The 27,183-nt window shown below is 46.3% G+C and overlaps 1 protein-coding gene across 3 annotated transcripts; it reads left to right on the top strand.

Moving 5' to 3' along the window:
- The first annotated feature begins 78 nt into the window (after positions 1–78).
- On the top strand, positions 79–25,794 carry XPNPEP3 (X-prolyl aminopeptidase 3). Of its 3 annotated transcripts, none has more exons than XM_038391059.2 (10): positions 79–554; positions 3,861–3,977; positions 7,110–7,517; positions 10,539–10,741; positions 11,296–11,358; positions 14,192–14,305; positions 18,045–18,130; positions 18,865–19,048; positions 22,712–22,832; positions 23,517–25,794. In XM_038391059.2, exons 1-10 carry the CDS (start codon positions 494–496, stop codon positions 23,681–23,683), a joined length of 1,524 nt encoding a protein of 507 aa, XP_038246987.1. In that variant the 5' UTR covers positions 79–493; the 3' UTR covers positions 23,684–25,794. The 3 variants fall into 3 exon arrangements, with proteins under 3 accessions (XP_038246987.1, XP_038246995.1, XP_043358087.1); XM_038391067.2 differs by having other exon boundaries at positions 143–347; XM_043502152.1 differs by lacking the exons at positions 22,712–22,832; positions 23,517–25,794 and adding an exon at positions 19,546–20,890 and having other exon boundaries at positions 354–554.
- Positions 25,795–27,183: the final 1,389 nt, after the last annotated feature.

The following is a 27,183-nucleotide window of genomic DNA, read 5'->3' on the forward strand; positions in this document are numbered from 1 at the left end:
CCCGCGGCTCCGCCTCCAGGGTCCGCAGCCCCCCGCCCCCGCTGAAGCCCCGCCTCTCGGCCCCGCGACGCGGTTGCCGGAACCTTCTAGAATGGGACGTGTGACTGTCCGTTACGCGCCCGTCCGACACCCCTCCTTCCCCTCTGTTACGTCATCAGCCGCCTCCTCGAGTCACCCAAGACCCTGCTCGGTGTTGGCCGGGTAGCCCCTAGGCATCGCCTGAGGCACCTCCTTCATAGACCGGCGGCGGTTTGTGTGGCCACCTAAGGCTTGGAACACGCCGGGGAATGGGCGCTTGCGGATGACGTAATCATCCGGGGTTGTCGGCTCAGAAGGCCCCGCAGTGTGTAAGCGGTCTATGCGAGGCGGCTGGGAGCGCGGCCATGCGTGGGGGTGGGGATGGCAGCCGCAGTAGAGCAGAGGATGTGGGGCGCTGGTTTCCGTGCAGAACCAGGCACCCTGCACTAGCTCGGTCCCTGCGCGGGGCGCAGCCATGCTGTGGCTCCCAGTTCAGAGGCTTATCCCGGCTGTGAAGGTCTTGTGCAGCTTCTCAGGTCAGAGACTTTAATTCCTTCTAATGGCCAATCTCTTCCCCCCCTGGGGACCTGGCACTCACTGCTGCGAGGTGCCCGCTTCCTCGCTCGATGGCCCGTGTCTGTCTTCCCACTGCCGCCACCTTTTTTCCTCCATGCATTTAGGGACCTAGAGACTATTTGGCCTTTCCACTGTATCTTTAATAACCCAGTTCAACTAATTAGATTATCATGATAAAGTGTAAAATAGACCGGGGGGGGGAATTAGAAATAATAATCACCAGATGTATTTACCAGATGTTCAAGATGTCTATAACGCACATGTTAATTCCCTTTTTGTGACAAATAATGTGAGTCAAATATTTGTTTTCTTTTTATTGGTAAAATTGACGTTAAGGAAAATACATGTACCTCACTCCTGCTTTCAAAGTTGAAAATTCCAAGGTTTGTAAAGCTAGGATATCCACTGCAATACAAAACAAAGTGTGGTTGAAAGCTGTTTAAAAATGTATTTTACTTCCCATTTTAGAAGACGGTTAAAACCAAGTATCAGTTTTTGTCATACTCCTGCAGTTGCACAGAGCTCCTTGAGGGATCCAGGCCTTACTTATACAGCACGCGCATAAAAGGGTCAAAGCACTTTCCAAGCACTAACAGGCTGCTGGCAGGGCAAGAATCATATTTTTGAAAAATGTATTTAGTAACATAGATAAGGAAAGAATCTTAAATTAGTAAAACTGAAAGATTTTAAAAGTCAAATTTTTGTGTTCCCCCCTTTATGCTTTATATTTATGTACATATAGGTCCAGATCCTCAAAGGTACTTAGGGGCCTAACTCCCATTGAAACCTTTGAGGATCTGGGCCTTTGTTCTTAGCTTGGAGAATGAAGAAAGACTAGTTAGCTTTGCTTCCTGTTACTCCCACTTGCACAATGAAGCAGTATTTAATTTCCAAAGACTGGAGGAATAAGTCCAATTGAAAAAACAAAAGCTTTTCTTCCAGGGTGCAGCACAGTGTCAGAACAGGTAGGGACTAGCCTGCCTTAGCCAGGCAGCACCACTGATGGGACTCTTAACGGCCCAGTTGGCGGTGCTGACCAGAGCTGCCGCAACCTGGCGCCTTACATTCTGCGACTCAGTACTGCTCTAGGGGGCTATTCCAGCATAGCTATGTTAAGGTAGAATTTGTAGTGTAGACGTAGACCACATCTGTGCGGTGGGGAGTATAGTGGTGTAGCTACAATGGCATAACCCCATGGTGTAGACACCGTCTACAGTGAGAGAAGGTGTTAATTCATTGTTGTAGGAAACACATGGGGTCCCGTCCCCCCCTGAGCAAGGCTAGCTAGGTTGATGGAAGCATTCTTCTGTTGACTTAGCTGCATCTACATGAGGGATTCGGTCAGCATAGCTATGGTGCTTGGGTCTGGATTTTTCAGACCCCTGAGCGTTGTAGTTTTGTGAACCTACATTTTAAGTGTAGACCAGGCCACAACCAGGTTCCTTTATACTACTCTGGCAATATAAAAGGACCTTATAATGGGCACTGCATGAGGACATGTCTACACTAGAAGCTTACATCCACCTATGCTAGGTTAACTTACAACCACCAGTCATTACTGCGGTGGTTCATGTCCACACTACCCTCCTTCTCTCAGTAGTGTGCATCCCCATCAGAAGCAATTCCCTGACTTAAGGGGGCAGTGTGGGGGGCTGAGAGCCTGGGCTCTCAGCTCCACAGGCAGCTCCCTGCTAGGAGCCTCCCCGCCCTAGCTCTCAGCTCCTGCTCCTGCTCACCCTGGGCCCTCAGCTCCCTGCTGCCAGGATTCTGGCTGCTCCTGGCGGGAAGCTCTGCACCTGGAGTCCAGGTGGTTCCCAGGCTCTCTACAGGGAGCCACTGGGTGGGCTGTCAGAAGCAGGGTGGATGCAATCTGGCTGCGAGTGGGGAGGCTGGGGGGCAATTGGCCTCTAGCTGGAGCTCCCACATGCCCCATGGTGACAGCCCAGCTTTCTTGTCAATTTCACTGTTCCATGGAGTGGTAAAATTGACAAGAATGACAGCCAGCAGTCGATATAAGTAATTGGCAGTGTCTGTGTAGACACTAACTAAGCCCTATGTCTCTCGTGGAGGTGGAGTTATGATGTCTGTGTAGTAGGGCACTTACGTCAGCAGGAGCAAGGCTGTAGTGTAGACACTGACATAATTAGGTTGACGTAAAATGCCTTACTTCGACTCTGTGGTGTAGCTCAAGCCTGAGTGATGTAAAGGAGAATTAAGGTCAGAGAGTCTAGTTGCTGGGTGCAGGAGGTGGCTGTGACTGGGGAGTTCAATTATTTAGTTAAGTCCCAACTAGCATTTGGCAGTCCTGTAGCCGGGCACCACAGTAGTTATCCAGTAGTGAAAGACTGTAGTATACAGACTTGCTAAAATAATAATTAAAAATCCAAATCTAGAAAGTTGTTTTGAGGATAAATAGATAAGGGATATTCAGTGATATTAAAGTTATCATGTTCTTATTTCTCTCTCTTCTTATGCAGTTCCCCAACCTCTCTGCACACAGCTAGTTCTTATTGTAGTTGTCTGTTTTGCCAGTGTGACTGGCTCTTGCGATTGGGATAGGCTATGGAGACTTTCACTTCTGAATGACTAGTTCCAATTCAGTTTAGGATGATAGTAAATAACTTAATTTAGTACTAAGAGGAGACTCTGAGGCAACCTACATATGAATACGTCTATCACAACAAATATCACAATGACACTCGCTGCCCTTTCGTTGGCAGTCTCCATACAAAGATTGATTGCAAAGGCCATAAAAACTAACTACCCTTTTCCTCCCATAAGGTGGACCTTGAGTACATGATCAAAGTATATTGGGAGGATGGTGGTGGTGGGGGAGGTTGGTTGACTGTGTTGGCGCTAGTGCAATTTTTTTTGTGGGTAAATTAAACATTTCATTTTCCCTACATGGCATCATGCACAGATAGAGGAGATTAATCACACACAAACCAGCACAACTCTCCTCTTTCAAGCATGCAGTCACTGGTTTGTCAATTCCAATGTACCTTAACTTTACGTAATTTATTCATCCTAGTCCATGGTTATAACTGCTATATTTATTTCATCTGTAAATCATTATTTGAGTTTGTATTTTAATAGTTTTATAGTCAACTATGCGAGCAACAAGTTGAAAAGTTAAGGAGAGTTATCATTGCAAGAAAAGTGGGATGAACAGAGCTAAGAGTCAGATCTTTAGAGGGTATGTAAATTTGCTGTATGATACTTGGAAAGGTCTTTCATCTTCATACTGTGCATTTCTTTTGCTTTAGGATGCAAGTCCTGTTTCTTTCGGAGATTATCCATCCAGCCTGCCCAGCAGAGGAAGATTCCAAACAGGTACCTGGGACAGCCCAGCTCCTTCACACATCCACACCTTCTCAAACCAGGTAAGGATCCTGAGCCGTTGGTAGTTAACCAGTGGCATTCTTCGTATGTTTCTCTGAGAAAGTACCTTAGTTGCCCGCATCATATAAAGGGGTCTGCAGCTTGGTACTATCATTTATATTTACTTTATTCCAGTAATTTTATTCCTTGTGGAATTCTCTATTCTGAGACCGCATCTGATTCCAGAGAGAGGCTAGGTTCCTATACCCTAATCCCTAGATTCACACATTACAGATTTATTTTCCTTGCTGATGCAGTCTTTCTCTTGCCACAGACACAAGAACTATAGACCGTTTCTGTCAGTGACACTTCCTTAGCTGGCTACCCTGCCAATATAATCTAATTCATTTTTAGAGTTCTTTGCGCACTCTGTATCACAAAAATGTTTCATAGACAATACTCTGTGAATCAAAGAGAAAAAGAAGGTTTTAAGAATTGAGATTTAAAGAGGGGATATGGCTCAGTAGAAGGGGTTGGGAAGCAGAATTCCAGATTAAATAGGACAGCACACATTTAAAGAGCACTTCCCTCCTCTCCCCCAATTATAGAGGGGTGTGTAGAAGGAAGACACAGGCATAGGTGACTCTAAAATTAGAGAGGTACAGTAGGGAACAGGAGAATAGATTAAGTTGGTGCACCATTGTGAGATCAGAAAGGTGGGCTGGAAATCAGTGAAAGTGAGTAAGTCAAAGAAATAAGGCATTAAGCAGATTTATAAGAGTAAAAATATATTTTTAATTTATTACATACAATCTAGAAAAGAGATTATGTATAAAGCTAAGAATTCTGTAATTGGTTAACAGTTCCCACATAATCAAGGCTGGTATTGGGGGAAAAATAAGTTTATCGACTAGTTAAGAATTCATAAAACTTATTAAAACAGCTAGGATTGTAAATGGGTATTGATTTATTTAAAATAATAATTGAACATTTGCAGTCATTCTGAAAGCCTAAAAATGAATAGTTAAGGCTAAAAGAGTTTACAAACTCTGTTGGCACAGCCATAATGCCAGTGGAACTCCCAAATTGCACCAGCCTCTACAAACAACTTTTAAATGTCACTAGACTTGCAGTGACATGTATGAAGCCCACTGGAATGAGATGGAGCATTCAGAATTTCAAAATTCCATAGTGGATAACTCCAGAATTCAGCATCTGACCATACAAGAAATAGATCTGTGCCCTTTGCCTCTTCTAGAGCTATAGAATCAAACTAAGTTTCTTAGACCAAACAGGTTTTAAGATATGTTTTTATTTTTTTTTAAGTTAGAATTTAATGAAAGTGAAACACTAATTTTTCAAAGTCCCTTTCCTCAGAAAAATAAATTCCCCCAAATTCTCCTCTGGTTAGAAACCACAAATGCAAATTTTTTTTTAGAAAGCAGTTGTTGAAGGAGGCTGAGGAGTGAGCTTATACCTCAAAATGAGTTGGAATTTTAATCATTGAGTCATTATAGTATAGATCAGTATAGTATAGCAATTAGAATATGAAAAATATATATATTTCAAAATAGGAAGGACATTAACCAAAATACCCTTTAAGACTTGAATAATGTTAGTTTAAATCAGGGGCGGGCAAACTTTTTGGCCTGAGGGCCGCATCGGGTTTCCAAAATTGTATGGAGGGCTGGTTAAGAGAGGCTGTGTCTCCCCAAACAGCCAGGCGTGGCCCAGCCCCCGCCTCCTATCTGACCCCCCCACTTCTCGCCCCCTGCAGGCTCCCCAGGGACTCCTGCCCCATCCACCCCTCTGCTCCATCTCCCCTGACCACCTCCGGACCCCCCACCCCTGACTGCCCCCTGCCGCCCCATCCTACCCCCCCTTCGACTGCCCTCCCCGGGATCCCTGCCCTATCCAACCCCCCAATTCCCCGCTCTCTGACTGCCCCGACCCCTATCCACACCCCTGCCCCCTTACCGCGCTGCCTGTAGTACCGATGGCTGGTGGCGTTACGGCTGCACCGCCCAGAGCACCGGGTCAGGCCGCAGCTCTGCAACTGTGCTGCCCAGCTGCCCAGAGCATTGCGCTGGCGGCGCAGCAAGCTGAGACTGCAGGGGAGAGGGAACAGCAGGGGAGGGGCCTGGGGTGAGCCTCCCAGGCCAGGAGCTCAGGGGCTGGGCAGGAGGGTCCCGTGGGCCAGATGTGGCCTGTGGGCTGTAGTTTACGCACCTTTGGTTTAAATCATAGTTAAACTAGTCTCCAGTATTTTTAAAATACTTAGGCTGTTCTTGTGTCCTCCCTCTGGTTTCGGGTTTCAGTGACAATCTCTTGTTCTCTGTACTTCTTATTCTTTGCTAGTGAAGGATGGTAAAATGTGAAGTCCCAAGAGACAATTTGTATCATTGGAAATGTAGCTCCTTTACATGTTCAAAAGATCCCACCTTATTAATCACTGGGAGAAATTAGGTCTTTTATGGAGGAGTTTTCTTTGCTCAGTCAAATAGTCTGACATCATCCTGGAAGGCTTGGCTTGTTTCTAAATTGAGCCCCTTGATTGGTTAAATATTCAAGGACAATCTCTCCGTCTCTGATCTCATGTGGTACCTATAAAACTGACTTTGCCTTTTACACTTTAGAAGTAACTAATATATGACTTGACATGGCACCAGAATGTCTGTCCAAATACAACCTTATCTGCTGAAATTAACACTAGACTTAGCACCACAGTCTTCTGTTCAATGTCCAGATGCCATAAAAGCTGATGGTTTCCAACAGGGTTAAAGTTTAGCTTGCTTTGCCACCGCTTCCTCCCCTCCCCCACCCAGTAGTTGTTGTCTGGCTTTAGTTTGCGCCCAGAATACTTTGGGTTTTTGTCTAAGGCTGCTTGATCAAAATCTTTGCCAGAAGTTTAAAGCAGAAAAGTTAATTGGTTTAAAAAAGAATCTTTTTCCCTGCACAGTGTAGGAACAGAGTGAACCAAGAATGTGGATATCTGAGGTCAAAGAGGCAGGATGGAGAGCAGAGGAAAGTGGATTCTGAGGTCAGAAAGATCAGGGGAGTGGGAGAGCCATGGAATGGGGGGGTATGAGGTTAGCGAGTTAGCATGGAGTTTTAAGGAGAGCCCTGAGTAGGATAGCGAGAAGGTGATTATGAGATCAGAATGTTACTTCATCCATTTTGTTTTTCATTCATAGGGGAGGTAACACCGGGATTGTCACAGGTGGAATATGCTCTACGCCGACACAAGCTGATGACTTTGATCAAGAAAGAGGCACAAGAGTGGGGTGGGGTGGACCACACAGTGATTCTGCTATCCAACCCCACCTACTACATGAGCAATGACATCCCATACACCTTCCACCAGGACACCAACTTCCTGTATCTGTGTGGGTTCCAGGAACCTGACAGCATCCTGGTGCTGCAGAGTTTGCCTGGCAAGGCACTGCCATCCCACAAGGCCATGCTCTTTGTACCACGGCGAGATCCAAGCCGAGAGCTGTGGGATGGGCCACGATCAGGCACTGATGGGGCAGTAGCTTTGACAGGAGTGGATGAAGCTTACCCCATAGAGGAGATTAGACACCTGGTAACTAAACTGAAAGGTAATGGAAACGAGATGAGATGGAACCCAGGTTAAAGGGACTGGATGACCCAAGATTGGGAAGCATTCTCTGTCACTGGTTCCAACCAGATCCCGTATTGGGAGGCACATAACACTGGGAATGGAAAGAGATTTTTCACGTCTAAGCTATGGGTTGTAATCTGTCCCCAGTTTGGTAGTGACAGAGAAAAACCTGTGTCTGTGGCTCTTTAATGGCTTGTGGATTAGTTGTCTGTATCCAGTACTACTGAACTGATATCACTGAACACACAAGTGGTACTAATTGGTCCTTTGTTGTCAGTGTCAAGAGAAGTTAAGTATTCACTGGGCCACAGAGACTGACCTTCCTCCTCTTCCTTAAATGTGGCCCTTCCATGTTGCCGGGGCAGTACGGTAGCACAGATATTGCCTGTGGGAAAGCTTGCACTGCTGCTGCCCATACTGTATTGATCTTTTACTAGAGGACTCCAATGTCTAATGGCTCTCAGCCCAGCATCTTCACCTGCATTAAATTCACTTTAAAAACCATATGTGGTGATACACAAACCTATCTTCACAATTCTTCATTTCCTGGATTGTGTGGTATATTTGCTGCATCATACAAGATTCTATTATACAGTGAAGCTTATAAAAGATCACTCTTGTTAGACAATCTCCTGTCTTAACCTCCCCAAAATGTGCCCAAATATATTAAGTACACTTTTGCTCCACCTTTGTTAGAGCACTGGTTTTCAACTGGGGTTCTGCGGCCCCCTGGCAGTCTGTGAGCCTTTTCAGGGGGACCATGGGGACCCATGGCTGAAACCCAGTGACCCCGATCCCTGCCCCTCTCCCCCCCGGGGCCTGAAGCCATGAATGGTGGGGCTGAAGCCGGGAGCCCCACCCTGGGGCTGAAACCCCAAGCTCCCCCCTCCCCACCCCAGCTGAAGCTGGGAGCAGCGGGGCTGAAGCCCTGTGTCCATGAGAAGAGTTGGGATGGCACAAGGTTGTTGTCCTCCCAAACCGCAATGCCTTACCCAGAGTGGGGCAGTCCTGGGAGCAGCTCCCCTCCCCCCACACACATCCTCTACCCCAGCCCTCCTCAGGTCCTGCCCTCTGACCAGGTAGTAGGCAGGAAGCCAGAGCCAGGCAGGGTGGGACAGCTACTTCTGTGGCTGGTGATGGTATGGAGTGGGCAGCTGTGGCATTTCCCCGTCTGCTGCTGGTGCCTGGGGTTGTAGCTTCTCCTCAGCTCCCAGCCCCCTTTGACTGCTCATGCAGCTGGTAAGAGCCGCCCAACTACCCCCTGCCTGCACTCTGAGCTACCTCCTGCCTGCACACAGTTCCTAGCTACTCCTCTCCCTGCAACCTGAGCTACCCCTGCCTGTACACAGCCCCGGCTGCCCCCTGCCTAGACTCTGAGCCTCCCCCTGCCTGCAAATAGCCCCTAGCTACCACCTGCCTGAACCCTGAGTGGTTTTCAGACTTTGAGCTGAGTTCCCCATTTGAGTTATATTTTTTTGGTTGCATCCCCTCTACATCCCAGACAGATGGGTGGCCTGGTGAGGCGAGTCAGGGAGTGGAGGTGGCACTTTCTCCCTGAACCCTGCTGTGCAGAGATGGCCCAAGCCCCACTGGCCCTTGTCCCTCCAAAACAAGTCAAATTATGCCTACACCCCAGGGTCCCACCCCTTGCCTGGAGCCCCAAGTCCTCCCTGCTGGGCCTTGGAGTTTTTATAGCATGTTGAGGGGGGCTGCAGAAAGAAAAAGGTTTGAAAACCCCTGTATTAGATGACTATTTCTCTTAAGCAAATGGTTTTTGTTAGTGTCTTCTGGGGTCTCTACAGAAATGTTCTGATGAAGGTAAGGGGTGTTCCACCCCATCTTAACCTCTCCTCTTTCTTTTTCTCTGTATATAACATTATGTTTAAAAAACCTGAAAAAAACAAAAGAAGAAAAATGGAACCCAGGAGTCAGCCTAGTTGTCCATCTGGTCCATTGACAGCGGCCAATACCAGATGCTGCAAAGGGAGGTGCAATATACCCCATAGTGGACTATCATAGAATAAACTGCCCAGAGGGAAAATTTGTTGTAGACCTCCCTTGTGCCCCAAAGCACAAGCGTTTATCTCCCTTGTATTTTTTTTATCCTGTCTAGTGTAACTGGATGGTTTCATTTTCCATAATTGCTAGCTCTATTAAGGATGAACTTTTAAAAACTATTTATTATTCTACATTATTTACAGAAAATATGCTTTAAAATGAAAAGTACTTTTTTGGAATTAATCAAGGGGGTTGCTGAATTGCTGGACATGCAGAGATGAAAATGTGAGGTCCTGACTTCTCATTGTCATTTAAAAAAATCCCATTTCAAGAATGGAGTGCTGCTGATCCCTATGTTCTAGGCAGATTTCAATGTGGATAATTACATTCTTCCTGAAGAACTTCACTTCAGTTGAAGGCCAGAGACAGGGCATTTCCAAACAATCCATCCCAAAACATAATTGCTATTGACCCCTGTCCCAGGTGGTCATGAACAAGAGTGGATTTGTCTTATGGGTTCTCCTTTGGGATCAAACAGGCCATCTAAGCTCTGGAATCTAAATTCTCATTATGCAATCTTGCAAGGTTATGTTTTTGTCATGAAACATTTTCCCCCACTTTACTTTATCCCACTAGTGCAGCTTTTGCTCTGAAGAGGAAATGTATGTGGGGAAAATAACTAATATTTATAGAAATGGATATTTACTTATTATGTGTATTCTTTTAATTTCATAAACTATTATTAAATTTACAAAACCCAGATAGACTTGTTTACTTGCATATTACTCACCCGCTAAGATATAAGGAGATCATTAATATCGTGTTACACTGAGGTCACATGTCAGGTCTGAGGCCATATTACAAATCTAGGGGAAATTACCTTTCAGATGACATGTCACATCTTCAACTTTTTCTTGTCTAGGAGGAGTTCACTCATACAGTGATCACAAAACGTCTTTAATCTTAATCTGTGTCTTTTGTTTTGTTTTGTGTGTCTCAGGTGAATCGAACATGGTTTGGTATGATTCTGCAAAGCCAGTGCACACACAGCTCCACTCTGACTACCTGCAGCCTCTGGCCGAGATCAAAGCTGGGAGCAAAAACTGCATCCGGTCTATTCATCATCTAGTGCAACAACTCCGGATGATCAAATCTCTTGCAGAGATCGAGAGGATGAAGGTTGCCGGAAGGGTGACATCAGAGGTATGGGATGTGAACCCATCAAGGAAACAAAGCGTGGGGTAGCATGGACTGGTACGCTCATGTAAAAGGAAACTGGGTCGAATTCAGCTAGGCTGGAGTGGTAACTTTAGTCTTGCCTGATTTCCCTTCATGGAGGCACAATTTCTTCACCTCTCTCCGTTAACCATACTCTACTTCCCTCCCCCATATCACAAGGAGTATGAGGCCTGCTGCTTGAACTGCTAGAGTGCTCAACCTTGACATAATTCCAGTCAAGACAACCAAGGAGTTGTTACATATCTGATGTCCTTTAAAAATGGTATCCACTCCAGAACAAGGATATTTTTTGGTGCTCCCACCCTCTCCCCTGCTTCCTCATGCTATTCTTTCCCCTTCTTTTGCTACTTTCCTCTGGTTCTTGTATTACAGACCAGGGTGAGAAGGAGGGACTGTCCAGTTTCCTTTACATCCTTCATAACCTTGAATATTTTTGTCAAGGAAAGTGAAGTCAAAGGAGACTCTTCCCTCAGCTTCAAATCCCATGCTAATGAAAGGTCTATATTGTTGTTTGACAGGCTTTTATAGAGACAATGTTTGCCAGCAAATCCCCAGTGGATGAAGCATTTCTGTATGCTAAGGTCAGTATCTTGTTGGGCTGTGGATGGTTCTGGGGAGGTACAGAGGGCTGTGTATTGTTTATTTCTCCAGGAAGAGTAAAAGGATCTGAGAGCTGCCTATGGCTGATAGGAGTGCAGAGCTGTGAGTGGAACCCAAGCCCCTTCTCACCCAACTTTTCTGGTTCCTTTGACACGCCTATGACATTCCCCAACAGCTGCAGCTCTGTCAAGCCTACGCTTTTGAATTATGGCAGCAGAACATTTTGAAGTGTACCATGGGCCATCAGCAGGCTTTCAACCCAGGACCTTTGGTACTAAAAGCTGGATTTTTTTTACCCATTGAGCTAAAGGAGTAACTCCCTAAGCTGATAGCTGTAGTAAACTCTTAACCTCTTATGTGGACTAACCACTAGACAGTAACTGACACTGCCAGTGTGGGTTATACATCTTTCTCAGAAGGCTCTCTGTGTCAGTACCTTTGCTTCAGAAGAGCAAGATGAATGGGGCTGCAGCTTCTGGAAGGCTTACTGCAAATTTAAAAGGTGCTTTAAAAAAATACTTGTGTTAGGAAGCGCCGCACATTCTATAAACTGCATCATGCATTTTTCAGAACCTCTCATATGTTTCATAAAAATTGTCATTGAAGCTACAGCAGCCTATCCCATTCCTTTAAAAGTGCAACAAGTATTGTAGCAGAGCAGAGAGTATTCCTGGGTGTGACTTTCCCACCTGGGGGGTTGGGATGAGATGCTAGTCAGCGTGGTAGTGAGGGAAGCAGCAATAAGGGGAGAAAAGGACAAAAAGATGCAATGAATAAAGAAATAGAAACAAATAAAGGAGACAGAGAGAAGAAAATAAAAAAGAAAATAAAAAATGGAGGCTGAATCCAGAGCCTGTGGTGTGTGCTGTAGAGAAGAGAACTCACAGTACATATGGGTATAGGTGAATTGGGAGTGTGCATGATGAGAATGTCATAATATACTTTATCTAAGTAATGTGAGACTGGACGAAAGTCAGCATAAGTGGAAAATTGTTGGAGTGATGAATAGGGAATTCTGTGATTGTGTCTGAGGCTTTAGTGAAGATCCACGGGCTCTTCCATTCTCCCTTTCTTGTGCAAGGTATGAAAAGCAAGTGATAGATCATGGCCATCTGACTTTTGTCAATTATGTGGAACTACTAATGGGGTTAGTACAGTATAGTATAGAGAGGAGGCATTAGTGTTCTTTAAGGTATTGTTAACTATTAATGTCAGATGTAGTCTGCATCCTAATGATTGTAATATAGGGTGTCACTAAGGGGGAAAGGTCAGAGAAGAGCCAGAAATGTGTAGGAGAAGGAGGGAGAGAGCAATCAGTGAGGAATAAGGCTTTCCCATTTAGGATTTCATTGCTCTCCACACTGATGTACTTCCTATTGTTGTTTTGGCTAAGAACTAAATTTCTATGCCTGTACAGCTATCTTTGCTTGTCTGGAGAGATTAATATTGGATGTATACTATCCAGCAGTGCCAAGATCCAACGTCCACAAACTTCTGCTTTTACACTAGATTCAGTCCTGAGGGATTCTGAATATTTACCTCCTCCCTACCCATTGCAAGATGTAGTGAATATCCAGTTTGTCCACTGGTAATGCCTTTTCTCTAGCATTTGAACCCAGAATACACCCAAATAACAAGTGATGTGATCTTAAATCTTTTTACAGTTTAGTTTATTAGCCCTCCCACATATGTACAAAATTCATCCCAAAATAATTACAATTACAAACTGCCTGCCAGAATTCTATGCAAAATTACAGTATCTTCTCTGAAATAATCCTCTAACATACATTCAAAAAAATTAGACCTTTCCCTGAAACAAATGCTTCCCAGAAGCATTTTCAGAAATACCTATAAAATACAAATTGAGGACTGAATCCTGCTTACTTTTCTCATCTAAATAGTTTTAGGAATTTTAGCAGGATTTCCTCTTTGAGCAAGACAAGCAGGATGTGGCCTTTGATGTCTGAGTTGAGTGGGGTCTGTCTGTGCTGATCAGTAGTGCAGACTTCTCCTAAAGAAGCTGATTTAATTTAAGATGCAATTTAAAAAACCACCCTCCACCCAGATCTGTACTATACAATTCACTACCCAAAGCATTTAGATTGTGGGACATTTTGTCCCACACAACTTGGCAAATTTTAAAAGCTGTTTGGTAATGGTACTTGTTTAGCTCTTATGTCTGAGGACATTAGCTAAATTCATCCTCACTCTATTATCTACTTCAGCATTGGAGGAAAGTGAGGAGCAGGGATTTCTTTCATCACTGTGGCACAAATAGTTGAGCATAACCTGTCTGAATCTGCTGACGTCTTCTGCTCTGACGTAAGATGGGGCACTCTCTTAATCAGGCAGTGAGACAGGGTCACAAAAATAGATATTGATCTAAAAATTAGTTGGTATTTTGGAATTAAAACACCTCCCAAAGCTAGATAAAGAAGAGCTTCAAAAATTTACTAAGTTGTATGGGAAGTGAGAACAATGCTTTAAAAATGCACAAATCCCCACAAAAAATGTATTAAAACATCATTAGTGTAGCATTTTGGAACTCGGACAGAGACAGATCTTCTATGAGACCAAACACTGGGTTCCAGACACTTCTGTGAAAAATGATCATTCTGCGTCATCTTCTGCTGTTCTGTGGAACTCTTGGGCTGTTTTCATTCAGAAAATGATGTTTTTGGTTTCATTTTCTTCTGGGTTACTGCCTTCTGCATAGACAGAGAGAATGGCAGTAGGGGCAGGAGCTATGGTTGCCCAGCACAGTTGCTTACTGTGCCAGAACTAATGGGCTTCTCTCTGAATTGATTGTTCCAGTTTGAATTTGAATGCCGGGCACGAGGGGCTGACATCTTGGCTTACCCACCTGTGGTCGCTGGTGGCAACAGGTCCAACACCTTGCACTATATAAAAAACAACCAGCTTATCAAGGTAAATCAAATGCTTTCCATGTTTTTAAACTCCAGTGTACTGATACTGTGTCCATTTACCAGCCCCTGACCACTGGTTACACCAGGCCCACCTGTACCCTCATTGTCTCTGTAGTGACGAATAGTGCTGAAACAAATGGGGTGGAATGAAAGAATATTTACACAGCAATGGGAGATGAGAACATAATACAGTTGTTGGCAGTAAGGCCAACTTCAAATCCATCCTTACCTTTTCACTGTCTATCTTTTAATGCACCCATTGCCATATTTTCTAAAGGATGCTGAGCTCATTTGTTCGTCTCTAAGGTGCCACAAGGACTTCTTGTTGTTTTTGCTGTTACAGACAAACATGGCTACCACTCTGAAATCTCTCATAGGATTGCAAATCTGCTCCTGTATCATGCATTTCTGTAGTGCACGTGCAGCAGTCTAGAATGCTGGATGGGCTTCTGACATTGTAAAAGTGAGAGAATAGCACCAGTCACACTGAAGACAAAGTTGTGGTAACAAGGATGCTAGGGCCCCTCCTCTCTCACCTGAATTCTTCAGTCTTGCTTTACTTTGGTGCACAGTAAGCTGCAGCAGCAAATTTATGCTCTTTTTATGACAGAAAAGTCCAATTAAATCCATTTAGCGTGGCTGAGAAGGGAGGGAAAAATGATTTGGGGTCTTTTTGACTTGCTATTGGTGAATCTGTCTGCCTTGTTTTCTGGACTTCGAACCATTGACTCCTTCTCCCGCAATTCTGACAAAATAGTCTTAGCTTCATGCAAGTCTCTGGAGGAGGTTACTACATTACTGTACTATAGCTAGGACTCACTTTTCAGTAGAACCTATTATCTTGCCTCCTCATTTATGTAGGAGTGAGCTTCCTTCCTGGCTTAATCTTTTGTTGAAGAGAGAGTGCTAGTTGGGTCCTTGAAATATTGTTCTCACACACATGCATCCATGATAAGACCAGTCACTGTGTTAAAAAAGGCTTCCATTGTTACACTGCTGGTCAAGGTCAGGCTTACGAGCATAACTCGGACGCTTGCTGATAAAGCCAGTTCAAAGCATTTTTATTAGTTTTATGAAGAACTGATTATCATGAGGATACAATCATTAGCAAGACATTTGCTTTTCTTTTCCTCTGAGATGTACCTTTTTGCCAACTGGCATGACATTGTGTCTAGTTTGGAAGACATCCCTGAGGAAAATCCTAACTCCTCATGACACTTCCTTCTTGAGGACTTGGCTTTCCTATGCGGAAATGTGATTGTCATTCTAGAATTAAATCCCCCATTTCATCTAAACTTTTGGAGAAGGTTCCCCCCTTACAATGGAGGAAGGAGGTGGCAGTGCCAGGTAGTACTGTTAACACCTTGTCAGCTACCCGTGCAAAGCATGCCATTCCCACCAATTCAGATGAACTCAAAAATTGCCACTGATAATGTTAAAGTGTGAGTGGCTGCTCCCAAGTTAGACTCCACAATGACCTCTTGTTCCAGAGAAACTTTCCTTCCCATAGAATGAAAATTGTGTCCATTAAAAGAGCCTAGCATCTCAGACTGTTAGGTTCTCTTCATAGTGGCTTGGTGTTACTTCACAGAATAATTAAGTAATGTCGTCACTGTCTCAGTCTGTAGAATACAGGAACAGGATGTTTACATAGTGAGATTGTCAGACGGTGGCCCTGCCTGGAGCATCCTCCGGCAGCCAAACAGGTGCAACTGTCTCAGTTTCCCCTCCTTCAGAATCCCCAATAACTCTGCCATGACACTCTCGCCTCATACTCCTCCTCCTTGGGGCTGGCTTATTACAAAAACAGTGCAAATAGTCCAAAAGTCCCAAGACCTCCATTTCTCACAGTATATCATCCTTCAAATCCCAAGCTCTTCAATCCTCTCCTGTCCTTTTGCCAGGACAGCCACCCACTCTTTCCAGTGGGAATCCCCACACCCTCTCTGCTAGGAGTTCATCCTCACCAGGGGAACATCCCTGACTCCCCCTAGTTCCAGCTGTTCAGTGTGGAGACATCTGTTGGTGAGCCCACCAGTGCTCCCAGCCTTCAGTTGTCTCTGGCTCTCTCCTTCTCTCCAGGTTAGACGTCATCAGACAACTCCCTCTGCTGCTTTCCAGCCTTCAGCCCTGTGACCCTGAATCTCTAGCTTGCGGAGGTCAGCCAGCAAACCCTTCTTGCTGCTCCCCTGCCTTCAGCCTTCCCCCAGGAGCCTCCTCCAGGGACCTCTTGATCTCTGGCTGTTCTCGCCTGCCAAGCTCTCACTCTCAGGAAGCTCTTGCCGGCCTTTTTTCCTGACTGACTCTTCCACCCTCTCAGTTTCTCCCTATTGATATGGCCAAGGTGCCTTCTCTTAATCCCAACTGGGAAGCAGCAGATGAGTTACAGGCGCACTGGCCTCTTCCTTCTTAAAGGGCCAGTGTCACCCTTTGATAGGGACATTTATAAGATAGTCAAACCCTGATCTTGAGTGTCTTCAGCAAACAAAAATTCTCCAGCATTTACTCAGTTTATTTTATTATTCCCAAGAAAACAATCGGGATCATCCCACATTGAACTAAAATAATTTAGCCAGTTTCTTACAAGAGGTTTAAAATGGAGTCCAAATGGAAAGTAAGACTAGCAGTGAGTCCAAACTACTAATGTAAATGTTCATAATATTTATCAACCTATACTGATAGATGTTCCTGGTGTTTAGCTGCTGAGATTCTGCTTCATGGATTTTCCCCTAGTGCACAGAGAACTACACCTTCCCATTGACTCTGAGATCAATGGTCAGGGGGCCAAGTTCTGTGCTGGCTGCCATGCTGTGGAATGCCAGTAAAGTCGCTGGGATGATACTTAGTGTAAGTCGATAGAAAATTTGGCCCCAAGTTTTTACAGAACTGATTGCACGGTTGGCAGCCTGTTTAAGGAAGGAGGGCACGGCAGTTTCTCCATGCTTGTATCCTGGGCTTGCATATGGTTGCTTTCTGTGGGAGACACAGAGCTATTTGATGGGCACTGGAACCATTTGGCTGAATTGGACTAAAGTGAATAGAAGGTAAAGTGGATGTGAATGTGTCCTAAAGTCTCGCCTTCCCATGACCTGATGCACCTCAGAATCTATCTCTGCACTGCTGTGGGCAGTTCCAGTCCCAGCAGAGAGCAGTGAAGATAACAGAAATTGTTTAAGGCTTCAGTCCCACAATGCTGCTCTGTCTGAGAGGGAATATGCCTGTTGAGTCTCCTGATATCTTGTAACAAGGTTCCCTGGGCTAGAGCTCTTCAACTGTCCCTTTTCCTCTCTGAAGCCCATGTACAAGAGGCACTGGACAAATCCTTTCTCATCTCCTTCTCTGTAAAACCCTTTCAATCCTGATTATCATCACAGAATTCCTGTTGAAAGAGATCTCGCTATTGGAGACTGACTGGTGTAAAGTGATGATCATGGACGCCAGCCTGTTTTAATAAAGATAGCTCCTTCGGGTGCAGAATAGTTCAGGGGAATGGAGCTCAGGCTTTCTAAGTATTGGCACCATTCAAGACCACCTGGCAGGGTAACTGAACAATTCAGCCATAGTTGCTTTTCTGAACATGGGGAACTGGAATGCTTTTCTGTGAGAGGAGTCCAGTCTCCACTCCATCTTTGCAGAAAAGAATCCCCTTGTCGCAGGAGTCAGCCTCTCACAGAGGAAGCCCCTTTCACAGAGGAAGATTAGCATCTGGCCTGAGCCATGGTATATTTCTTCTTCTCCAGGATGGAGAAATGGTCTTACTGGATGGTGGATGTGAGTCTTCCTGCTACGTAAGTGACATCACTCGTACCTGGCCCATCAATGGCAGGTAGGATGCCCGTATATGGAAATGTGCTATGCGTTACCTCTGAGACAGCATGAGGATTGTGGTTGAGTGTGGGCATAGATGCATTAATCTGTGATTAGCTATAAGTGTGTGTGTGTGCACGATGTCTGTCTACATAAGTATTTTAGTGCATGCATCACTATAGTATCTCAGAGTAACCAAAATTACATAAAACAAACATTCAGGGTGAGGACCTGTATGCCTCAGCCTTTCCTTATCAGTCACTATAAGAATGTACATGGTGAGTATTATTTTTTGATTTCCCCCTCTTAGTGTATCTACCAAGACAAATCTAAGATTACAGAGATGGGTCTTGCCTTTCCTTGTGCAGGGGTTGACTCTGGGCCTGTGAGTGAGATGTAAGGGAACTGGTGTTTAGTCCATGTGTGAGTGGCTGTCTGTCTCAGGTCAGGAAGGTTCCGTTAAGTGTGCCTGTGATGGTTGGGTTGGTTCCAGTGTCTCTTTGCTCACACCCGTCCCTTCAAACTGCAGCTTTGCCCTATTCAGCTTCATGCCAAGGATTCCAACCAAGGGTCCCCTCTCCGCAGCAGGGAAGGAGGTGACCTCATTAGTACCTTGTGTGTCCTTTCATAGGGACAGCCACTGTGTTCTCTTCTCAGTGCTTCAGCACTGAGCTGCGCCTGACTCGGAACTGCGCCTGACCTGGGAACTTCCCATTTGAGACGTGACCTCCTTCACTTTCCCCTGGCTTTCAGGTTTGCTGATCCCCAAGCAGAGCTGTACCAGGCTGTCCTGGAGATCCAGAAGTCCTGCCTGAGCCTCTGCTCTCCTGGTGTGAGCCTGGAGAACATCTACAGCCTCATGCTGAGCCTTATGGGACAGAAGCTGAAAGAGCTGGGGATCCTAAAGAAAAGCACCACTGAGAACCACCTCTTCAAGGTACTTTAATTCTCTTCACCCTGGCATCCCCAAACCAGATCTGGTCCTTATCTTCTTGCAGGAAAGACAATCTGAATGGCAATCCATGCACAAGCCTGGCGACCTGGGTTCAGGGCTCACTTCACTATATGGCTATCTCATGTTGTTACAGCCCTGACAGGAACATGTCCAATAAAAATGTGAAGCAAGGGGAGGCAATGCCTGTTTCTCTCAGCAGGTGGCAGCGCAGCCAGATCAGATTGCATCAGCAGTTCTCAAGAAATGTAAAGGGGATGGGGTGGGGAACAGGAGGTGGGATTAGATGTTTTCATTCCTTCTTCCAATGAGATCCTTAGGTGTGGGAGGAGTTTAGTGTGGTGCAGTGGTAGGGTGACCAGATGTCCTGTTTTTAAAGGGACACAGTCCCGTATTTAAGTCTTCCTGCAGGTGTCCCGACTTTTCCTTAAAAATGGGCAAATCGTCCCATATTTTCTGTCTCTCTTCCCCCCACCCCCCAGAGTACTGGTGGGTCCTGCTGCTGGCCAGATCTCTGCTCGCCAGCCGCCCGCCCATCAGCGGTGAGTGTGGGGTGATCTAGTGGCCGATGATGGGGGGTGGGTGTGCAAAGCTGGTGGCAAGGCGAAGATGCAGCATGTGGGGCAGGCCGCTCCCCCTGCTGGTCCATCAACGCAGCCACCACTGCATGCCACCTCTCAGCCAGCAGGGCCCTGGCCCGTTTCTAGCTGGCACTGGCTGCGCACTGCGGTGGCTGGTTTGTGCGGGCAGGTGCCAGGCGGCAGCCAGTTACACGTCACCTCTTCTGATCACCCATCAGCCCTTTAAGTGCTCCCCCTCTTGCTGTTCTCTCCCTGCTTCGCCCCTCTACCCACGCCCTCCCCCCCCCCCCCACAAGACCTGCTGCTCCTCCATATCTCCACTGGTGGGGCACATCCTGCTCCCAGTGCCGTGCAGACAACCAGCACCTGGTCAGAGTACTCAGCTCACCAACACCAGGCTCCTTCCTCTTCAGCCCAGGGCGCTGGCCAGGAGGAGCTGAGCCCTGCATTTGCCAAAGCCCTGCACAGTGTTGGCATGGGAAGTGCCTCTGCCCCTCATCTAAGCTCTGGAATGGGGGGGGCGGGGCAGAAGTGATTTCCAGCCTGTTCATGCCCTGAACCTGCAGGCTCCACAGCAGCCTCTTGGGCAGGGGCTTAGCACCCTCTTCACTTGCCTCCTCCCACACCGCCCTGGCTCCTGACCCCAGGGAGCATGGGCTGCTCCGTCCCCGCGGCACCCTCCTCTGCTGAGCCACCTCTCTGGCCAGGTTCCCAGGGCCTTGTCAAGTTCCCAGGGCCCTGGTGCACAAGGCATGCTTAGGGCTCAACCGCTTCCTGCCTGTGCTGTAGCCGGGGTGGGGAGGACAGGAGGCAGCTGGGTTATGTCGGTGCCGGTGGCCAGCAGCAGCCTGGAGGTGTTAACTTCCTTTCTGCACTGTGTGAGAAGGAAGGGACAAACTGCTTCCAGACACAAACAGGTGGGGGGAAGAGTTGAGCTCTGCAAAGGCACAGACCAGATCATCCTCTGCGGCTGGGATCAGCTCCTTTCCCTTCCCTCCCGTAGAGTGCCAAAAGGCTGCTGCTGGCCACATTCTTCTGTGAGCCTTGGCAGAAATCTGGGGAAGGGAGGGTACGTGACCCTGTGTGCCCCCTCACTTTTTGCCTCGGGAAGATGTGGTGCCAGGTATCAGGAGAGGCGGGTCAGTCCCAGGGGCTCAGCCAGGCATAGAGGGTGAAGAGCCCTGGGCAGAGAGGGTTGGGTTGGTCGGTCACACCCCACATGAGGAAGTTATATGGGAGTGTGTGGGGGGGGTGGGAGAGTGTCACCCCTTTCTGTGTGAACCCTAAAGCCTTAAAGATAAGGTAAATAAAAAGAATCCAATTACGCAGAGTTTTTTTTTTTTTTAACGGGGGCTCAGTCAGCTTGATGTTAATTTGAACATTTGTACTGCATAGTTCTGACTGATAGCCATTGAACTCGCTTGAATATGGGTAATTTTACCAGGTGTCCGGTATTCAGCATAGGTAAATATGGTCACCCAATGCAGTGGGGTAAACATTGTAGGGAGGGATGAAGTGAAACCTGTACAGCATTCTAAGCCTAGTTCTTGGAGAACATTTTATCCACATCACAAAATCACAGCACGGCTGGCTGCAAATTGCTGGCCCTGTTGATGAGAGTGGTCCAGGCCTGGAGTATTCAAGGGATGCAAGTCAGAGCGGAACTATATTGGCAGAGCTGTTTTGGGGAGCCTAAGACTGAAGTGTGTGGAGGCCAGGAGTGAAGAGATTTGGCTACTCTATTGAGTCGAGCCGGGAAGCTGCCTGCTGTAGGCTTGGCTTAAGCCAGCAATCATCATTTGTTTCCATGAGCACCCAGTTCCCCCGCAGGCTAACCTGAAATGGAGGAAAGTCCCCAGTGATCCTTTGGGCATGAGACTGATGAGCACAGTCTTATGACAAGCACAAGCCATCCTGTTCCTATACATCCCACCCTCCCTCTCTTTTCTTCATAATAACAGTCTTCAAGTATGTAAAAGGTTATTATAAAGAGGAGGGTGTTAAATTCTTCTTTAACCACTGAGGAGAGGACAGGACAGAAAGACCTTAAATTGAAGCAGGGGAGGTTCAGGTTAGACATAAGAAAACCTTCCTATCTGTAAGGATATCTAAGCACTGGAACAAATTACCAAAGGAGGTTGTGAAATCTCTGTCACTGGAGGTTTTTAAGAACAGGTTAGACCAGGGGTCGGCAACCTATGGCATGCATGCCAATTTTTAATGGCACACTGCTGTCTGCCAGACCCCAACCCCGAGCCCCCTCCCTCATTCTAGCTCCTGGCCAGACCCTACACCCCAACCCCCAGCCTGATCCTTCATCCCCAGCCCTGTTCTCGGTGCACTCCCACCCTCCTCTCAGTGCAGAGAGAGGAAGAGAATGGCTAGAACCCGGGAGAAGGTAGGTACCTACTCTATGTGGACAGGGCCAGGACCCCAGACCGGCAGCGGGCTGAGCGGGGCCAGCAGCTGGGACCCTGGCCGGCAGGAGCCAGCGGATGGAACCCCAGACCGACAGTGGGCTGAGTGGCAGCAGGCTGAGCCAGCTGGTCTGGTCTGGTGTCCCGGCCGCTGTCCCCGCTCAGCCCACTACCGGTCTGGGGTTCTGGCTGCCGGCCCCTTGTGAATGGAACCCCAGGCTGGCAGCAGGCTGAGCGGGCTGGCAGTATAAGATCAGCATTTTAATTTAATTTTTAAATGAAGCTTCTTAAACATTTTGAAAACCTTGTTTACATATGACAATAGTTTAGTTATATAATATATGGATTTATGGAGAGAGACCTTCTAAAAAACGTTAAAATGTATTACCTGCACGCGAAACCTTAAATTAAAGTGAATAAATGAAGACTCGGCACACCACTTCTAAAAGGTTGCCGACCCCTGGGTTAGACAAACATCTGTCAGGGATGGCCTATAATAGAAAATACTTAGTCCTGCCTCAGTGCAGGGGACTGGACTAGATGACCTATTGAGGTCCCTTCCAGTCCTACATTTCTATGATTCTGTGTTTGGATGGAGGATCAGGGGCTAGGTTCAGTGGCTGTACTAACAGTGTTTTCCTTCCTGCTAGGTTGTTCAGAAGTACTGCCCGCATCATGTGGGCCATTACCTGGGTATGGATGTTCATGACACACCAGACATGTCCCGATCACTCCCACTCCAGCCAGGCATGGTGATAACCATTGAGCCAGGTAAAAGGACACCCTTTCAACCCTGGTTCAGTAATAAGTCACATTGATGATGATATAATATAATTTTACATAGCTCCCTGCACATTCAAACAAAAATGCTGGAGGTGCTATACAATGGAGTTAAAAACACATACTGTACTAGGAAAGTACAGTGAATTATTGCCCTCCCAGCATATAATGAGAACTAGCTAGTTGCAAGGGTGAGCTGTCAAAGCATATTCCTTAATCTTTACAAAGTAAACATTCTACTGTGACGCTTTCCTTCAGATTGTTACAGTCGGGCTCGCAGCCCTCAAATAGAAACTGGTCTCTGACACTGACTTTCTTTTCTCTGCCCTTCTCCCCCATTGCCCAGAGCACTGTCAATGTCCCTTCTCATATAGGCAGCACTGACATCAAGAAATGCAGAAAGGCTGAATGGAAGCGTGAGGGTTTATATTCACATACAGGGGGTCTGTATGTAGCAGGGAAGTGCTGTCTTCCCTCCCCGTCCTCTAGAAGCTGCCCCAAACAGAGGTGAATGAGAGAAACTTTCCTTGACAAAACTTTCAGTTTGACCCCTCCAGTATCGCTTAGTGCACAGCCCTGCCCTCATCACCATGTGAGCCAGTGAAAGGGGGGAGCATTCTGTAGTATCTTCTCACCCTGCTCTTCTGAGGGGTTTTATTCCCTCCTTTCCCTCAGGCATCTACATCCCCCAGGATGACATGGCTGCCCCAGAGAGGTTACGTGGCCTCGGTGTGCGCATTGAGGATGACGTTGTGGTGACGGAGGACGTGCCCCTGATCCTGTCTGCAGACTGCCCCAAAGAAATCTATCATGTCGAGCAGATCTGTGGCCGCAGCCTGTGATCGCTCTCCTCTGCCTTATACACCCTCCATGGGTTCCTCAGGAAACGTTCTCCCCCATAGGCATGCAGTGATCTATATTTCTGTGAATGGACCTGGTTGTAGGGCAGCGAGGGTGGGAGGTTGGTATGGAAGTTGTTGCTGTGGGGATTCTGTAGTTAGGACAGGGAATTGGATTGTTAATGGCTCAGGTAACATGACTGTTAGAAAGCGAAGAACCATTTATTTACATAGTTAATGTCTGTTCTAGTTAGTGCTGATTTAAAGATCTAGAATGCAGGAGGCGGATCTCTCTACTCCTGTTCTCGTGCAGGACCGTAGCGCACCTTCCCCCCTCTGCCCCCCCTTCTTCCTTGCGGGTCCTTGAACAGGATGCAGTGGCTGAGGGCCAGGTGCCACACGTTGTCCTTTGCTGGCCATTTCACACCAGCCCACTCAGACATGGATTTGAAGTGAAAACGATCAAAAGTTTGTCTGGGAGAGGGGGCAAGTGGGTTGTTTTGGGCTTCTGTCGAGCAATGACAAGAGGGGTTTTGGGAGACTGGAAGATGGGGTCAGGTTGTGGGTATTTTGTATTGATGCAGAAGGGTTTTAGCATCTAGGGAAGAGAATATGTTAGGCTCTCTTTCTAGGAGGTTTGAGAGAGATTGGCAATAGGAAGGAGGGGTCATCTGAAGGCATACAGCAGGGTTTGGTAGTTGGGAGAGGGGACTGACTGGGTTCAGCGCATGTTTGGACTGCCCATTCATTCAGCCTTCTGGTCTCTACCCCTCCTTCCCCCCCCCAGATTCTCAGCTCCAGACTTCCACTCTACCTTCCCCACACCCTACCCCCAGTTCTTCTACCTGAGATCAACTTGATTGCACTGGTCTTCACTGATGAGCTGCCGTCTCTCTAGTTCAAATATGTGTACATTAGTGTACAACTGTGTCTGGGACCGTCAAAATCCCATCCAGTGCTTGAATGGCAGGTGCAGGCAACCACACCAATGCCCCTCAAGCAGCCCAGAATGTATTTTGTAACTTGTTAAGAGAGAGAAAAATAACCTCTGGTAGGGGGTTCCAGTAGTCTCCCCTTTGAAAGTTTTTTTTTTTTTTGAACATATAGGTCACCTGCCTTTTGGTGATTTCCAAGTTTGTTTGTTTGTTTTTAATTTTTTTAAAAAAAAGGTCTTTGACGATATCTATGACCCAGGTATAAATGTGACCCCTTGCCTTCAAGGGTAGATGAATGAATTTGCAGGTTCTAGAGAAGAGGATGAATCCTAATTCTCCATTTCCTTTCAACATTCAGTCCATTTCAAAAAGTGGTAAAAATGTATCTATAATACATATATACTGTGTTTGGTTATTTATTGGTCATATTTTGGCAATTAGCTTTCTATTTAATGCATTGTGAAAAATATCACTTACTACAATGCATATCCCTTGTTTTATTTATACATTCTTTTGCTTCACTCCAGTCTTTTTCCTCTTCTAAAGTAGATCTCCCTGTATTTTTCTCCTCTGTTGTTTCCAGTGTATGTTGTTACTTTTTTATTTAGTTCTCTCCTTTCCCTGTGCTTGCTTTCTATCTTTCTTTTTTCCAAAATTTAACTTCCTAATCCCCATGCTTCTCTTTTCTAATCGATCCCTCAGTCTCTCCACCAACTCAGCCACATGACTCTAGCAATTAACATATAGGACTGGGAGTCAGGACTCCTGAATTCTCTTTCTAGCTCTCTGCTGATTTTGTGTGACCTTTGGCAAAACCTTCTATACCTCTCTGTGCTTTGTTTTCCTCTTCTGCAAAATCTACTTACCTCTTTCAGGTGGGTGTTGCAAGACTTGCTTAATTAGGGCCAAATTGTGCACCCTAGTGGATGTGTGCATCTCCCATTGCCTTCAAGGGGAGATGGGTACATGCATCCAAGGGATTAATTTGACCCTTTAAAGGCTTCTAACTTAGCTGACCTGTTGTGTTTGTTTTGTTTTTTTTAAATAAGCAAGGGAAAAAAAGTGATGCTTTTAGTGAGTTTTACAGATCAATCTATACCTATTTAAAAGAATCTACTATATTTTGATTATAATAATTTTGTTAAATCACAGATACTTCAGTGACAAGTACAATATAAATTGTTAGAAAAAAGGCTCACTAAAGATATATGGAGATGCATTATATTGCTGCTAATGTGCTAACTGATAATCATTTAGCCTGTACTCTAAATCTGTTACACATAACATTATTCCAGACAAGCCTTTGGTGCTGTGCCAACCAATAGCTACAGGTAGTAACTTTGGACTTGGAATCTACATGACTAGCTGTGAATAACATTCACCTGTAAAGTTATATTTTCCCATGTATCTGTAACTGCAGAGTTGATGATTGTGTATCTATCTGTAAATAAAACTTTGTATTTCAAAGTTATTTTTGAAAAAAGGATAATTTGTATTAAGTCATTTCTCTGACCATAAAGTTACATAAGATCTAAGAACTTCAAGTAAGAACTTTCTTTTTCAGGGAGATATAAGCCACCTGTAAATTACTCCGAATGAATTAACATGTTGTTGTTTTTTCTTGGACCAGGACCCCATTGTGCTACTAGCTATACAAACACAGTACAAAAAGATGGCCCCTGCCCCAAGGATTTATAATCTAAGTGTAAGACAAGAGACAACAGATGGATACCGACAGACAAGGGAATACAAGTAAACAATAACACGGCATTGGTCAGCATGATAGGCAGTGGTCTTTTAGTGAATATATTTGAATGCAGGCACATAGTAAATAGTTATCCAAGAAAATGGTGTGTGATTTTTCCTTACAGAGGTGGTTCCTGGGAATGTTGGATCTTAAATTTGTGATTTAGTACAGAATCTAAATTGTTTGTTCATAGTTCTACTGAGTGAAGAGTAATGGATCTCCTAGAACAAGGGTGGGCAAACTTTTTGGCCCGAGGGCCACATCTGGATATGGACATTGTATGGCGGGCCATGAATGCTCACAAAATTGGGGGTTGGGGTGCGGGAGCAGGTGAGGACTCCAGCTGGGGGTGCAGGCTCTGGGGTAGGATTGGGGATGAGGGGTTTGGGGGGTACATGAAGGTATTCTGAGCTGGGACCGAGGGGTTTGGAGGGCAGGAGGGGGATCAGGGCTGGGGCAAGGGGTTGGGGCGCAGGAGGGGGTTGGGGTGCAGGCTCTTGGCAGCGCTTACCTCAAGCAGCTCCCAGAAGCAGCAGCATGTCTCCCCTCCAGCTCCTACATGTAGGCGCGGTCAGGAGGATCTGCTGCGCACTGCCCCATCCGCAGGCGCCGCCCCTGCAACTCCCATTGGCCGCGGTTCCCAGCCAATGGAAGCTGTGGGGGCTGTGATTGGGGTGGGAGCAGTGTGCAGAGCCCCCTGGCTGCCCCCATGTGTAGGAGCCGGACAGGGGACACATGCTGCTGCTTCTGAGAGCTACGCGGAGCGGGGCAAGCCCCCAACCCCACTCCCCAGTGGGAATTCGAGGGCCGGTGGGAATTTG

Source organism: Dermochelys coriacea, chromosome 1 (assembly GCF_009764565.3).
Source record: "Dermochelys coriacea isolate rDerCor1 chromosome 1, rDerCor1.pri.v4, whole genome shotgun sequence".
NCBI lineage: Eukaryota > Metazoa > Chordata > Testudines > Dermochelyidae > Dermochelys > Dermochelys coriacea.